Genomic DNA, 16,520 nt, shown 5'->3' with positions numbered 1-16,520 from the left:
TTTTGGAAACAATTTTTTCTGTTATACAACCATCATGACATGTCATAAATTAAATAGACTTGCAATGAACATTTCACAATAAGTATCTCAGAATCACTGTATCATCATACCATCGTTTTATGACTGACTCCAGTCAGTTCTTGACAGGGAAATTATAAAATCTCAATTTCCAACCCTGTATCAAAGAGCTAATCATTAGAAATCAGTTCAGTAAAAGCTCTGGTTTATTCATCACTCTAAAAACAGTAGCATTAGCATTATCTGGCTACTTTAAAAACAGATTAGTGCATCAATTCCTGAACGCACTAATGCATTACTGGTATCGTAATCTAAGCATCTCTCAGTCACACATGGACTCGACAGCCATCAGGGGTTCAGTGTCTTGTCTAACGACACTCTGACATGTAGACTGGAGGAGCCAGGAATCGAACCCCTGACCTTCTGATCTCCTGAGCCACAGCCGGCCCCACCGTGAGGCGGCGTGTGCTTTGTCTTCCACTTAAAGACCACTGACAGCACTGTGCATTGAGCAGCGTAGTGCAGTTGCCAGAGTGAGCAGGTGTATCAAACGTTCTTTATTTTTCCCCACAGGGACATTTTTCTGCTGCAGCCTCACAACAACACACAGCTAACCGCAGTGCAAAGGACACCGAAAATAAACAACACGGGCTATTTTGTATTTATGTCTTTGTGGGGTCCAAAAGACTGAATAACCTATCTTTGTGGGGACATTCTTTGTGGGCCCCACAAAGACCTGGTTTTAGAGTTAAGGTAAGAATTATGATTAGGTTAGGGTTAGGGGCAGGCATTAAGTTGTGATGGCTATGGTTAGGGTTAGGGGCTAGGGAATTATATAAGTTGTGGGGCGACGGTAGTCGTCTTTTAACGCAAAGGTTGTGGGTTTGATTCCAGGCTCTGTTAGTCCGCATGCCGACGTGTTCTTGGGAAAGACACTTATCCCCACGTTGCTCATGACAACGTGGGGTTAAGTGTCTTTCCCAAGGACACGTCGGCAAGGTTAAAGGGCACCTCGTCCCCTTCAACCTTTTTATTTTTGTCTCTCTGTGACGCAGCTGATTATTCCTGGCTTAAAAAAAAACGTTGCCTCTGGGTCTCTGACACTCTCTCTTTCATTCAACCCCATGTCCTCCTCTCTCCTACAAACTGAAGGCAACCCTGGTGCCAATTTCATGGCAGGGTAGCGAGCCGCGCGGCAGAAATTATCCACTGCAAAATTGATCTAAACAATCGCAAAGTGGAACGGCGCGGGGAAAGCGGGAGAATGAAATTGGGAGAGTCTGTTACCTTTTTGAACTTGTGTTATCATGGAGGAGGAATTGGGGTGTAGTGCTGACAGGGAATGCCAATTGTTGAACTCGTGAGATTATTGTGGCACAATACACTCATACATATTGAATGTTTTCTGTGCAGTTGTACAGTAGATTCACCCGGGGGGGGGGGATTATTTCCTAGTCATTCACTTTTTTCTTATCCTCCATTGGAGTCACAACAGAAATGTGCTTCAATATTTTGATTAAAGCTGATATGTAGTACATATTATTAGGACTAATTATCTAATGTTTAATGATTTGACCCCGTTATCCTCAGTTGTTGTTCCTTTGTCAGCTTTTGATTTATGAAGAAGAACAAAAAACAACAGACACACTGAATTTTCTTCTGGCTTTAAAATGCATATCTGTATATTTTATTTTTATTTAACCTTTATTTAACCACGAATAAAATGTGTCCTTTGCAAGAGTGTCCAGGTCCAGATCAGTACATAGAGTTGTAGAGCACGGCAACAACTATTCAATTATACTCAATATGATGTAGAACTAATAAAATATACATAAAAAAACTAAACTTAAAAACTTTTTTATGTTTACAAAGTGCAGTATATATCACATTTTGAGAGTCTAGACAATTTTGGAGCCTGTTCCAGGAAGTAATTCAGTATGGACTCTTGGAAGTGGCAATAAGTCTAAGTCCTGGGATCGAAGACAATCACTCCCACTCGTAGTGTTCTGGTGGATGTTGGCCTGAAGACAAGGTGGGAGTAGACCCAGGACGGACTTATAAATGAAAATATGCCAGTGTTTAAATCTGCGACTAGTGGACAAGTCAGATCATCCAACACAAGCATAAAACAAGCAGTGATGAGTCATCTCTCTAAAGTTAGTGATGAGCCTCAGAGTCGGGCCTCAAAAGACTAGACTAGACAAGACTTAATTTGAATAAAAACCCAGTTTCAGCCTTTTCATCAACAGCGTTTCCAGATTACATCCACATGTATTTTAACCTGGCCAAATTCAGACTGGACAAAAAGATGTTTGAATAGCTTTTTCAGGGTTTTGAATGTTTAGTTCATTTCATGTGATTTCTGCATCTTCTATTGTAGATGTAGAAGTGTCTCTTTCAGAATTGCTAAATAACATAACTTTTTGTTAATTTTGAAAAACAAAATAACCTTTTTTCTCATGTGAGTTAGGGCTGCAACTAACGATTATTTTGATAATGGATTATTTAATAATCTGTCGATAATTTTTTGATTAATCGATTATTGATCGGTGTCCTGCTTAATGGCGCTTACTGCCAGAGCTTTGGTTGGCTTACTGCCCCACATTAGGGGGTAGCAACTGTACGTGTAGTAACTTAGAGCCAACTAATCGATTATTAAATGAGTTGCTAACTATTTTAATAATCGATTTTTGAGTTGTTGCAGCCCTAATGTGAGTATTTTATTCTTTCACCATGTGATGACAGATAGATGTCTTTACTGCTCTTTAGAAACAAGAAAACTAATCACAGGCTTGATTAAACAACGTGATCAGCGCAGAACATTTTTCTCATTTCAGTTTTAAGGCCACAATATTTCTTTTGAAATGTTTTTCTCTGTAGTTTCCAAAGGAAAATTTGGATTTCTTCCACCCTACCTTAGACTTTTCTTTCTTCTATATGCACACACACACACACACACACACACACACAGGCACACACTCCACCCTCCCTCTACCCTCCTTCCCTTGTCAGGACTTTACCGCCACAGTGCCATCTGGGCTGAGGCAGATAAAAGCTCATGTGCCGGGCCGGCGGCGCCTGCGGGTCTGCCAGCAGCCAGTGAAGCCTGACTTTCAGAGGCGATGGAAGAGATTTGTGGCAGCATAGGAAGGAATGGCATGACGTGAGCGTGCTGATCCCAGACATCCACAAGCCCTTGTCTGTCTGTCTGTCTGTCTGTCTGTCTGTTAGCGAGGTGCAAAGACTTGTGATATGCGATCTCTCTCCTTATTTCAGTACCGACAGAGTGTGTAAGCGTCCTCTCATACAAAAACAGTCAGTTACCTGGATCTCTGAAGGCTCTGATTGAGCTCACTACAAACTAAGATTGCTTAACACGGCAACAAAGTAGAAATCATTTGATATTTGTTGAGGGTATTGCTTAATACTGTACTAATCCATCATCTTTAGAAACTAATATTTCTTAAAAACAATTGTTAAGCTTCTATTAAATTATGATGTAATGCAGAGTCTTGTTGTGGCTCCTCCTTGTGCATGTGTCACATGTGACACAGTTTTTAGTTCCATGTGACCTCATGTAACCTCAAGGTGGCCAAACTGTCTCATTGTGACTAATTGTTATTGTACGCATAGTCTCCCTGAAGGTTTGTGCATTTAACCACCAACTGGTACAGTTGAGTTCAGTTCGGTGCGCTTTTATTCGCTCTTTAGATTGTGAAAAGTTATGACGGTACCATAACAGTTTACTAGTTCTGTTCTTCTTTATTGATAGGCTACACTGTGTCATGTTGCCCTATTTAGAATTAGAATGAGTTCTTTTTTGCACACACACACCAATAAAGTGATGGTGAGTTTGATCTCTGTATTTAACCCATGCTTAACCCACACACATAAACGGGGCAGCACTTATCTGTGCTGGACGAGCAATGGATCGGGTGCCTTGCTCAGGGACATCCCAGCTCTTGACTTGTCCTGGGATTTAGACTGGCGACCCTAAGGTTACAAGCCCAATTCCCTTCCATTTGACCTTGACTAGCAGAACTGCAGAGTAAAGTAGCTTCAAGTGTTCATCAAGACAAGAAAAGTGCCATATAAATACAGGTCATTTATCATTTGCATTCATGTGGTGGAAACACAAAAACTGAACTGCGTGTGACCACTCAATGCAAATGTAGCTATATGTCATTTATCCTAGTAAACGATACACATTTTACATTTGCTCGTCATCCAGGTATTTTCAAATTAGAGAGAGAGAGAGAGAGCATCTGCTCAGCTCGTGTTTTGGAATCCTTTGGTTTTAGACTCCAGTGTGAGGTGCAGAGCAGTCTGAATGAGAGGGCGTGGTGTCAGCACAGTTCATAGATGGAGGGGATCCAGCTAATCCTGGCTGGTGTGGCGTGATAGTGGACTCTGAGAGAAACACTCACTCATGCTGGGGAGAGAAGTGTGGTGATGGAAATGACCCAGTAACCAGAATGACCTCTTCTTACGGTTCTTAGTCAGGAGACATGAACATTCTGTGGCCTTTTATATATGTATTTTTCTATAAAACCTTAATTATTTTCATGTCCAAGAATGGCGCTTTACTGATTATGTATAAATACGTACATTCCTGACAAGCGAACAGTATTTCCATTTATATTCTTAACACATTGACCTCACTTTCACTGCACTGTTGTTTTTGCATTTTGCATTTAAATAAATCTAACTGTGTTATCCTCATTTTAATATCCCTGGTGTTGTTGGATGAAAATACCTCCTACACATAGACTTCTACTGCTTTAGCCTTCACATTAGGGCCAATCCCAGCTCAGATAGGGCAGGGCAGCCTGGACAGGTCGTCAGTCCACTGCAGGGACAACACACAGAGACAAACAACCATTCACTCACACCTACAGTCAATTTAGAGTGTCCACTTGCATGTTTTGTTTTTTTGGAGAACCCACACGCACACAGGGAGAACATGCCAACTTCACACAGAGAGGCTCTCGATCATATACTGATGATAGAAATGGTTGTAGTCTTCAGTTTTGAAAAGTGAAGCCTAGGGCGTAGCATAGAATTAGCACTTAGCCATGAGGGGACATCTCCGCTGGTTGCAAGAGGAACTCCATTTGAATGGAAGTCTATGGGGAAATGAGTCTACTTATCAGGATTTATAATGTCAGTTAATGGTCTTAATCTCTAGTTTGAAGTCTTCTTCAATAGAGCATGATGTCCTTTTTGCAAATGATGTTCCCATTTAGAGAATAATGGATGATAAAGCATGGCACATAAGAGTGGAATCGTGTGTGAATGACGGCTGGATCTTCCAGTAGGAGCCTGGTTGCAGGTGAACTTGGAATTTCTGAGGTCATGGTGCATTTCCCACTCGGAAACTTGGAGCAACCTCACAACCCTGACGTTACGAGATGCCTGTCGTCATAGAAACACTGTTACTTGTACCGACAATAGCACTTCGGTCATATGTGTTTCACAGTGAATCAATTTTTATTTTTTTGAACCAAAGACATGTTGATGTGCCATATCGAATGTTGTTATCAATTGGTATTGTGGACAATGGCTAGCTCGAGGTATGTTTGTGTTTTCCAATGCCTGGAATTCAGCAAAATAAAAAAAAAGTCACATTTTGAATCTCAAGACTTCACCTTGGGAGTTTGTGTTGCAACCGGAAGACTTCATTCTCTTTTTATAAACAGTCAATGATTAAGAAATCAATGTAGTCAATGTGTGTTGTTGTTTTTTTTTTTACAGGGCTGGACCTGAGGCATGCGCAGGTGGTTGCCTTATCCACAGGCACCAAGTGCATCAACGGAGAGTATCTGAGTGACCAGGGGCAGGTGGTCAACGACTGTCACGCTGAAGTCACGGCCCGCAGAGCCCTGCTACGCTTCCTTTACTCGCAGCTTGAACTCTTCTTAAGGTAATGACTGTACCTTCAGTACAGCTCTGCTTTTGCTCTCTGACAGCTGTGTGATATTTACAGTTTTAATGCCCTCAAGTGGCTCAGCACAAGCCTTCGATCAGTGGTCTGGAAAGCTGTCTTATTACTGACCAATCAATTGCTTCCATCTTTGCTGAAAATATGAGCTTTTGGATTTATTACATGTGTTTTAACCAGACAACAAGGTGGATTTGTGTCATGCTCAGCTGTGTGAGCAGGTGAGGCAGAAAAACTAACAATAAAACCGGGTAAGAATTCTCAATTATAAATAAGCAGGTAAGGAAGGATTAGCAGATAAATCCTCGAAGACAGTGGTTCTCAAATCAGTACCACAGCTCACTGCTATTGCAATTCTGACACACTCAAGGATTAAACCTCACCTAGTCTGGTCACCAGTACGTAGCTCGTGGTGGCTGTTGCTATTATCAAAATTTGACATGGCTATTACAGCATCACAGACATGTCTTAGAATAACAATATTGTCTTGTAAAAGTTAAAATACTGAAAATCCAGCACTGGTTTGATGAGATTATCAGTGATGTTTCAACATGTAAGTAATACTTTTGTGTTTTAATTGACCATGTGTTAACCAGTAGTATAAGAAGTATCAAGCAAAACAATTGAAGGTTCCAGTGTGTAATAATTAGTGACATCTGCTGATAAAAACAAATGGAGAACTCCTCTCCTCCCTTTTCCTAGCACATCAGTGAACTCCAATGACCTTCTCAGACCAGAAAGGATGTCAATCCCTTTTCATTGCATAGTGCAATGAAAAGGGATGGCAAGATGGCTGACTCTGTAAAGCAAGGCCCTTGCCTAAACTATGCATTAAAGAGTTAGTGTAGGGCTGTGAAAATGGAATCAACCAATATGTACTTACACAAATTTATAGGCATTATCTTTACTTTCTGCCAGTAAACGCTTCTAAATAATAACCTTTGATTGTTGTGTACATGTACTAAGTTAACTGCTGCAGCAATTTCTGCATGGGGTTTTTCATTTTAGTTCACAACTTGCATGCGTTGCATTATCTTTTTTGCTTAACAACACTAAATGTGTTGTTTGCTGTGACCTCCCGCTGCAGTGCCACAGACCGCTCTCTCTCTCTCTCTCCTCTATAATAAATGTCATTGAAGGAGCCCCACTTTGTCCACTGGACACTTTTCAATAATCAGTGAGCCATATGTGTGCTGTTCTCTCCAGCTAACTAAGCATGCTATCACACACTCAGCTGGTTCAGCTCAAGGTCTCTGTGGCCTATTTGTTTTTAGCACTTTTTTTCCAGTGGATCTGCTCTCGCAACCTACACATTGTGCTCTGGTGCGGAAAAATCTTTCCCGAAAGATTTTTTTTTTGCCAGTATCTGGAGACAGCCATGATGAGTTTTGACTCTAACAGCCTCCGGTGCACAAGCATTTATTTTGTTTTCAAGCTCCCCCCAGAGGAACTTGATAGCAAGGCTGATTCATCAGATTAGCGGCGAAAAGTCTACATGGTTGAATGTCATATTTGCATACACACCGCTGACTTTTTGTCATAGCACAATGCTGGGTGACACTTTTGCCGCTGAGTGAAATGGCTAACGGGGGAAGATAATTCATAATGAAATGACCAAACCAAATGCCACAAGTGCCATATTTACACTCAGTGAAAGGACATCGGAGACAGACGAGAGTTATATGTAAAGAGTGCAGCCGTGCTTTGCATTGAATTGTATAGTTAACTTAGATCAATCCTCCAGCACGTTGACCCAGATTTCTAGATTTGAAGTTTAAATTAGACAGGTTGTCCAATTGATAGCCTATGCTCTAAATCAGGCCATTACTGACTGGCCCGTGTAAGGTAAACACATCATACTGTACATGCTTTTAGGAATTTATGAAGCAACTTTATGTAGGTTACATGAGATGCTCATCAAAGATGTTAGCTCATGCTAAAAAAAAAACAAAATAAAGAAAGCTGTGTGTCAAGTGTGTGGAGAGCAGGTTGAATTCAAAAACGCCATGCACGTATTGTTCACTATTGTTTTGGGGAATTTTGATTGAATAAATGATATAATGTTGGTTTTCTTACTAAACCTACTTCAATTTTTCTTTTGCTTAATCATACAATGTATTCTTACCAGTTGCAGTTTGTCAAAATGACACTATTTACTGCTTTTTATAAAGAGATGACATTAATATTGAGCAGAATTGAGCTCAGCCTATTGCCCACGCTATTCTAAATTGATCAACTACCTATCATAATGATTTTATGCACCAGTTACGCAGTGATCACTAGTACTTTCTGACAAAAAGTAAACATCTTCCTTTGTGTTTTTCTTTGAATTTAACCACTGAATTAGGGGCAGTAAGGATGGGGGCTCAGTGGTAGAGCAAGACGTCTTTCAACTGTGGGTTTCATTCCCGGCTCTGGTAGTCCTCATGCCGATGTGTCCTTGGGCAAGACACTTTTAACCCCAAGTGTGAGTAAATGAAAAAAAATGTAGTGTAAAGTAGCTTTGAGTGGTCATCAAGACTAGAAAAGTGTTATTTATATAAATACAAAACCATTTACCTTATTAGATTAAATTAAATTAGATTAGATTAGATTATACTGTTTCTAGCTGTGTCATTTCTGATACATAACTGCTCCTTCATGTGCAACCTCAAGCAAATTACCGTCTGAATCATATATATAATTTAAACACACCTAATGTATGGCATATGAAAGTGCAATTAGTGGCAATCATGCTGCACCTCACATTAGTTTACATTGTGTTCCATGTTTTTAGGTTAGAGAGACAGATATTGGGTTAAGTTGACAGAAATACTGGTAAATTTCATTCAAGAAGATAAAGAATGAGAATTGCACACACAATTTTAAGCAGAACCTACAGAACATAGCTGAGTCCTCGGTGAGGTCAAACCCCCGACTGCAATAAATGTCCTTTAGTTGACAACATCTTGTCTTCGTCATGTGAAATACACAGTTTCTCATTTTGTCTTCCGTTTAACCACCTGTTTTATCTTGAACAATTCTGACCCCTATGATGACACTTCCATCACTCAAATACAAAGCATGTATAGACCAGTAGGTTAAATGCCCTCCCCCTGTTTCCCCCGAGACATTCGGACAGGCTGAGTAATGTCCAGCGGAGCGTCTGACAGCAGGAGAATGGGCTGTGGTCAGACAGAGGGCCGGTGTCCATCTCTCTCTCTCTCTCTCTCTGTCTCCAAACAGCGGAAATCTATTTCCCATGCTTTGATGAATGGTGCCACATTTTTCATCCATCTCTCTTGTTCTTGTTTTGTGTGTGTGTTTTTTTAAGTAAAAGGCCAGAGGACTGGGAGGAGTCGATATTCGTGAGGCACAAGGAGTGTGGCTACAGGTTGAAAGACAACATCCATTTCCACATGTACATCAGCACCTCACCGTGTGGCGACGGGAGACTCAACTCGCCCTACGAAATCAGCGCGGACTGTAAGATACTTTTGTTTTTCTATGGTTTCTATGACAGTGGAGACAGAAAAAGAAGTCTATTTGATTACATGCAAACACACGCATCCGTCACCACACTGCGCTGACTCAATGACTTTTTATTACTGGAAATACATTTGACATTTATTTAGACAGATTATTTTCTGGTGGCCTGTGTTCAGAAATGTAATCTGAATGACAGTTTCCAGACACTAAATACGTTACATCTCTCTCATCTTTCATCACCAATTCAAGCTGCTGCTCAGCGCTGAGAGTATGTGTATAAACACTACTGTGCCGTACGTGATGTGGTTTTCATGAAATGGGCCGGGGTTGGAAAGTGAGAGAGGGAAAAGATGATGGCGTCACATCAAAGAAGCCTCTGAACTTGACGTTTTTAGCCATTAAACCTTTCAAATGATGTGTTTCTGGAGATTAGAAAATGACTTAGCACCTTTTTCTTGAATATTTCTGAGCTGCAACTCTGGGTTTGAGTTTCTAGCAAAATAATTGAATTTATTGAAAGAAACAGTAGTTATCTTCAGTATGCACAGTACGTATGCTTCTCCATATTGTGGAAATTCAGTTTATTTTGTTAATTTTATCAAATTAAATACATTTGATTTCTACAGTATAGTGTAAATGCACATTATATTTAATCTCATGGCTCTTTACAAAAGGTTACCTCACAATATTATAGAAAGAGTGAGAAACCTGATAGTTCACACAGTTAGAAGAGTCACAGCACTAATATAATTATTATCCTAATACAATTCATATTCATATCATTCACTAATAGGTGGACCCAAGTCTGGATCCTGACCCAGACACTGTCATATGCGGACAATTTTCTTTATACATATATTATATATATATATATACATTATACATTTGTTTTTTAATTGACACTAGAAGTCCAGGAAATGCACACCAATTACATGCACTGTATATTACCATATAGTGACTTTCAGCCAATCATATTAGTGAATTTGGGCCACACCGTCAACACCACTGCCCCCATGAGAAATGCCTTTCAGGTCCCTAAATCCATTCAGTTTTCAGCACTTTTTCAGGCTTTTATTGTGAAAGCTTCCCACTGAAGAGTCCTGACATTTAGTTGATTGCAGAGCAGTATTTAAACCTATTTGATGACATTATTAAAGGTAAACCCTGTGCAAAAGTGTACCAGACTCGCACTTCCTGCGAACAACAGCCAGTGAGACACTGCAGACACCGCAGGGGGAGATGACAAGTGAGGGAAAAATACATGATGATAATCAGAGAAAAGTGACTTCACATGGTGTGACCTGAGGAGAGAAATGAAGACAGCACACCTTTAATCAGTTTTTATTTTAGTCCTTAAAAGTATTTTAGTACGTGCATCTGTGCTGCCTTTGTTGACAACACACAGACACTGATGCACATATTTAAATATACATTACATTGGATTTAACCACTTGACCAATTGTGAGACATTTGCTTGTGGAATCTGGACCTGTCACAATTTTATTTGACAGAAAAAGGAAGAAGTGGAAAAAGAAGAAGACAGTATGGTTGAGCAGTGGTGTCAGATCTGGATCCTGCAGCCCTGGAGAAGGACATTATGAATGAGGACACAAAGATAGACAGGACAGAGAGGAAAAGCACAAACTTGGAGAGGAGAGAAGTTAAGATGTTATAATGTGATTTAAATACAACCAAATAACTTCTTAACCACAAGCTTTATTGTTTTGAAGTTTAACCTTAAACGTAACCTTCGATCGACCATATTAGTTCATATAGAGGTCATGCAGCCCTGTACACTCTTGTGACAGTGCTTTGCATGGTGGAATGACTTGTGTTATGCGTTGTTTGCTGTAAACAGTCTCAGTACAAGGGAACGTCTCGTCCTCCCTCGCAAGCCAGAGACTGTTTGCGGCGACAATCCCATCAATTGCGTGCTTCATTAACAACTAGACAGTGAACACTCTCAGAAAGCATCTAATTCCTTAAAAAGATGCTATTAACCTCGTTTAAACCTTTGCTTTCAAAGGAACGGAAGTATTTGTTGTCTGTTAGAGATTAATGAATTGAGCTTGAAGCTGCGTGAATGAATTATCGCTGTCACCGGAGGAATGATAAACCACCAAGTTGGTGTCACTTCATTAAAATACAAGAATAAATCTTTAGATAATTAAGTTTTTTTTAGATTATATGCAGCTAGTTAAACTTGGACGCCATGCGCGGTTACATTCTGTTTATTGTCTTCACTTTTCTTGACTGCTGCATGACACGATTGTCTATCATCGCTGTTTAATGAAACTGAATATCCAGCAGTGGCACATAACGTGTGTGTTTGTTTGTTGTGTGCGTCCGACACAGTACACAGCAGCAGACACCTCATGAGGAAGCACCGCAACCACCTGCGGACCAAAATCGAGTCCGGCGAGGGAACGGTGCCGGTGCGATGTCGGGGGGCGGTCCAGACGTGGGACGGCGTCTTACAGGGCGAGCAGCTCATCACTATGTCCTGCACGGACAAGCTCACCAGGTCAGTGCGCTCAGCTGATAAATCTGGGTTTAAAGCTTCCTTGTTTCACCTCTTATTCACCTCTTTTTCTATATATATATATATATATATATATATATATATACATATATATATATATGCATATATATATATATATATGTACATTATTAACATTACAAAGGATACGTTTCAACGTCATTCCATTCATCCTGCCATATTTATACCTTTCTACCAAAAGCATGCATTTTACCTGCCAAATAAACAAAAAAAAAATACTGTAAGCCCATATCCAGGATGCTAGTTATCCTCAGTTTGTTGGTGTTACTTCATGCTATTAGACTGTCTCTTATATAAATACATGTCATATACTAAACTAATAATGTTCTCAGGTGTCTTCTATTTGAACTGGAAATCTTATTCTGGCATAAAAACGCTTTAGTGCAACAAAAGTGAACACGACTGCTCCAAAAACCTGGAGTCTTTGTGTCCAAAAAAACGCTTTATAAGTACGATGTAATATTATTATTACTGCCCCCGCCCGCCCCTGCGCTGTCACTGTATAGCCTGAAATGCTCCCTCAGTCAGGTCTGATAGTGGTGCTAGACAGATTCCATTCTCAGATGAACTGTTTTCAAAGATATATCAGAGGGCGAATAATGCAACAGCAAAAAATCCCCAAAAGTTCAACAACAACATGAACAACAACCACAGGTTTATCTGAAATATCATGTTCTTCTTTTCTGCAACTATCAGTGCTTCATTTGCATTGATGTTATTAGACACAAGAGACCCAAACTATGATGAACAAATCTCTGAGAGAAAAAGAAAAAGGGATTGATGGAAGAGTTTAACTTTATTAGAGGATTAGCATCAACCTGAGAGGAGATGATCTTCTTTCTAAAATGTGCTTCATGAGCCAGGTGGAGATTTGTCTGATATTTACCTTTGCATATAAGTCTGTGCGTAGGTTGATGTGTGTGTGTTGCCGTACACTATGTGAAACCTTTCGTAGTCCATGTGACGTATGTTGATATGGATTTCCCATATGTGACTTAAATGGCTAATCCCCTTTTAATGAATACATTTGTTAATCACGTCTTAATCTCCGCATCTGTCACGTGGACTCTCCTTTCATTTACAAGCGTCTAACCACTGGTTTCTATTTATTTGTTCAGGTTGCACATGTGGTTTCTGTACTTATTCCAATAAAAACTTAATTAAAACAGGAAAAAAGTCATATCGGCTCACCAGTGCTGGCAGATTGTAAAATATAGCAATTATAATGTGTTTACTCAAACATTGTAGATGGTAGATGGACAGATGGTAACGCTGAATAAAGACAGCTTTACTTGAATTAACACATTGTTTCCATGTGCTAAGAATAAAAGCATCTGTCTGTAAAAGTGGGAGAATCTTAACAGGCAGAGGGAGTATTGGATAAAGTCAGGTGTTAAATAAAATGAACAGAAGGGATTTTTGGCATTCTTTTAAAACAACATATATCAATAAATATTGTCAGTAGCCATCGAAAAATGACTCACTGTTTTTAGAGATAGCAGAGAGGTCAAAATCACAATTGTCTGTAGTTTTATACTTTTGTAAGGGCAATTAGTGTAGGTAAATATTGCTGTGAAATGGTTACGGAAACAATTAGATGTAGTGATTACACAGATTATATATCTTAATATTTTAGCTGTTAACACTCGAACGAGCACCGTGATCCTGAGTGAGTTACACTGACCTCATTCAGATCAAGAAAGACGGCGTAAAATGAACTCACTTATGATAAGTACAGTAAATCCAGGTGTGACGCATCGGTCCAAAACCACGGCTGCTTTAAAGACAGACCACGTAGCATTTTGACAAAGTGTCACGGGCTAATAGAGCAGGCCGGAACAGAGCGTGACACAGTCGAAGAGAAAAGTCAGTGAAGTGACTCAGTGAGGTCAGCGAGGTCTGCTAACATTAGCAGCAGCAAAACCACTGAGTGTCGTTTCTTCTTTTTGCCTCTTTTTAACATAGAGGATTATACAAAACATGGGATGTTTGGTGACACAAAACCTTCCCATGCGCAAATGTAGACGCGCTCATTTCATGTGTACCAGCATAGATCCTGTAGATCCATGGTTCTCAAACTATGGTATGTGTACCAGTGATACGCAACCTTCCTCTGGTGGTATTTGGAGGAGAATTAAGAAATACTGTTCTACTGTATAATATTCCAGAGTATGTGATCGCAGCTGAGCTCAGGAATTTTGACTGGAGGGCAGAAAAGTCCGTGGCCGACTTTGCACGGGGCCGATTTACGGCCACTGTATTTTAACATTGGCGACAATGGTGCTACATCAAGAGCTCAATATTTTCTCAGGTGGCACTTGGTATAAAAAGAACCACTGCTGTAGAGGAATTCAAAAATGGGATTTAAATGATTTCTCCACAAAAATGATTCACAATTCAGTGGCTTTTATTCTGAAAAAAGATGAGTTGAAGCAGTAGAAAGTAGTAAAAGTGCAGCTTTAAGACACGAGCAAGGGACTTTTTTTAAACCAACACATTGCTGAAATGTGTCATTTCGTACAAGATTGAATAGTTTAGATTAGAGGAAAAAAGATGATTAGGAAAAGCAGGGTTTGCCTCATTAAGATATAATGTTCTGGCCGGGTATTCGATTGCTTCCAAATATACTTGCTGACCCATTCAAAACTACACTGAGAAGGTGCTCACCAGTAATATTTCTTCACTTCTGCACTTTCTCTCAAGCCAGTTTTTAATATCTTCACAGTTGTTTTATCATAACTGGGCCTCAACAGGAACTGAACCCATGAATTGGACTCAGTAAGAACCACACTGTGCCAACTGAGCCATGCAGACCCACAGCTGAGCTGCTCTAGTGTGTGAAAGAGAGACAAAAAAAAAGAAACACACACACACACATACAGAGAGCGAGAAGAGAGAAGAGAGTTGAACCCTTCTCCTATGGAGCCACTGTTAATTTGACCAATTTGATTCAGTTGGCCCAGGCTGGAGATGGTGTGATTAAATCTACCCAGGTCACCAACGAGGGTGAAAGCAATTACTTTACAAAAAAATAGAGCGAGGGGGGGAAGGAGAAGGGACATGCTGCTTTTCTTTCTCTGCCACCATCTTCTCCCCCCTCCACCTCACCAGGCCAGACAGCAGACGCAGCCTCTTCTCTTTCCATTTTTTTCTTTTCCTGTTTTTATCGCTGTAAATGATCGGTTGGCCGTCGTTAAAGTGAGTGGGTCACTGAGGGCCAGTTTATCAAGGTCAGGGTGGAGGATGGAACTCACACACACATACACATACACACACACACACAGGTGCAATCTTTAAGCGATCCCCTGGATCCTCTTTTTGTCGTCTGTCACACTTTAGTTCTTTCGCTTTATTAGAGTGGGATCAGCTTTGAGCTTTAGGATCTGTGCCCTCTGCATAAACAATTCCAGTAATAGCTGGCGCCTCATCTCGTTGTCACTTCACCTGATGAACATCGTTTTGTTTTCTTAAGCCGAGCCCACCGAAGCTCCTTTGCTAATATTTGATTTGAAGTCGACAGCTGGATTTAATTGAGGGGCCTAAATGGCTCTCATATAACGATGATGTTCTCCATTCCACTGCAGTTTTATGCAGATGAGCACATTACTTTAATGGTCGGCGTTTACCAGGGGAAGGAAGAAAGGATAGATGTGGAGAAACAGAGCAAGGGAGAGAGGGAGGGAGGCAGAGAGAGAACAGAGGCCCTCTCCCCTCTTTAATTTCACACACCCGAGCCAGATGGCTCTTTTCTTGCATGAGATTAGAAGATGTTTCTGATTCACAGTGTCGCTTTCTGGGAAAATTAATATTTCAGGCTAAACTGCTTCTGTTTTGGTGTGTGTGTCTGTCTGTGTGTGTGAATGCTTAAACAAAGCTCCTCCCTCTATGTCCAATAGGGGAGGGTGGATCGTGTTGACAGACCGCAGGTAAAGCGCAGGAAGGCGGACGCTGCTTCGCCAGCACGCTCCGCGGGGGCTCCCAGAGAGACGCTGATGTTAATTGTTGATGCTCGGGAGGTGAACGAGGCCGTACTGAGTAATTATTAAGTTGACAAGCGAAAACGAAATAAACAAGCAAATAAAGAGACACTGATGAACAAAAAAGAACAATGACGGGAAAATTAGTAGCATATTGTCAAGTCTGTGATTGTGCCTCAGATGTGAGTTCATTAGTTCAACGTACACGGAGAAGCCGCTCTCTCTCTCTCTCTCTCTCCCCCTCTCTGTGAAGGGCAGCAATGATAATAAACAAGGTAATTATCATTTTCCATCCATAAATTAGCATCTGCTGGTTAAATAGAGGGGATTTCAGCAGTAGGTGGCACATGACCAGCTGGCTACAGTATCAGGTGTCGCTGTGGCTGCATGGCAGGATTAGCCCCACAGTGATTTTGTGTCACTTGTGGATTCTCCGCCCCAAAAAGAAAACAAACACTGAGGCAAATGGTTTTGTGGAAGTTATTTTTACCCTCCTTGTCCTGCAGTGCATTAACCCCAACAGCACTGATGAAGGCGCACATGATAATGTGTTGCT

General features: G+C 40.6%; 1 protein-coding gene across 1 annotated transcript in view; it reads left to right on the top strand.

Annotated features, from left to right (window-relative positions):
• Positions 1-16,520, top strand: part of adarb2 (adenosine deaminase RNA specific B2 (inactive)) — a 67,080-nt gene that overhangs the window by 36,350 nt on the left and 14,210 nt on the right. Inside the window, exons 4-6 of the mRNA XM_044040718.1 lie at positions 5,773-5,941; positions 9,273-9,424; positions 11,783-11,951. Of these exons, the coding sequence (XP_043896653.1) occupies positions 5,773-5,941; positions 9,273-9,424; positions 11,783-11,951 (490 nt within the window). The remainder of the gene's footprint in view (positions 1-5,772; positions 5,942-9,272; positions 9,425-11,782; positions 11,952-16,520) is intronic.

The sequence above is a fragment of the Solea senegalensis genome, linkage group LG1 (genome assembly GCF_019176455.1).
Source record: "Solea senegalensis isolate Sse05_10M linkage group LG1, IFAPA_SoseM_1, whole genome shotgun sequence".
NCBI classification, from domain to species: domain Eukaryota; kingdom Metazoa; phylum Chordata; class Actinopteri; order Pleuronectiformes; family Soleidae; genus Solea; species Solea senegalensis.
The sequence above is the reverse complement of the archived record's forward strand: the minus strand, read 5'-3'. Positions and strand labels throughout refer to the sequence as shown.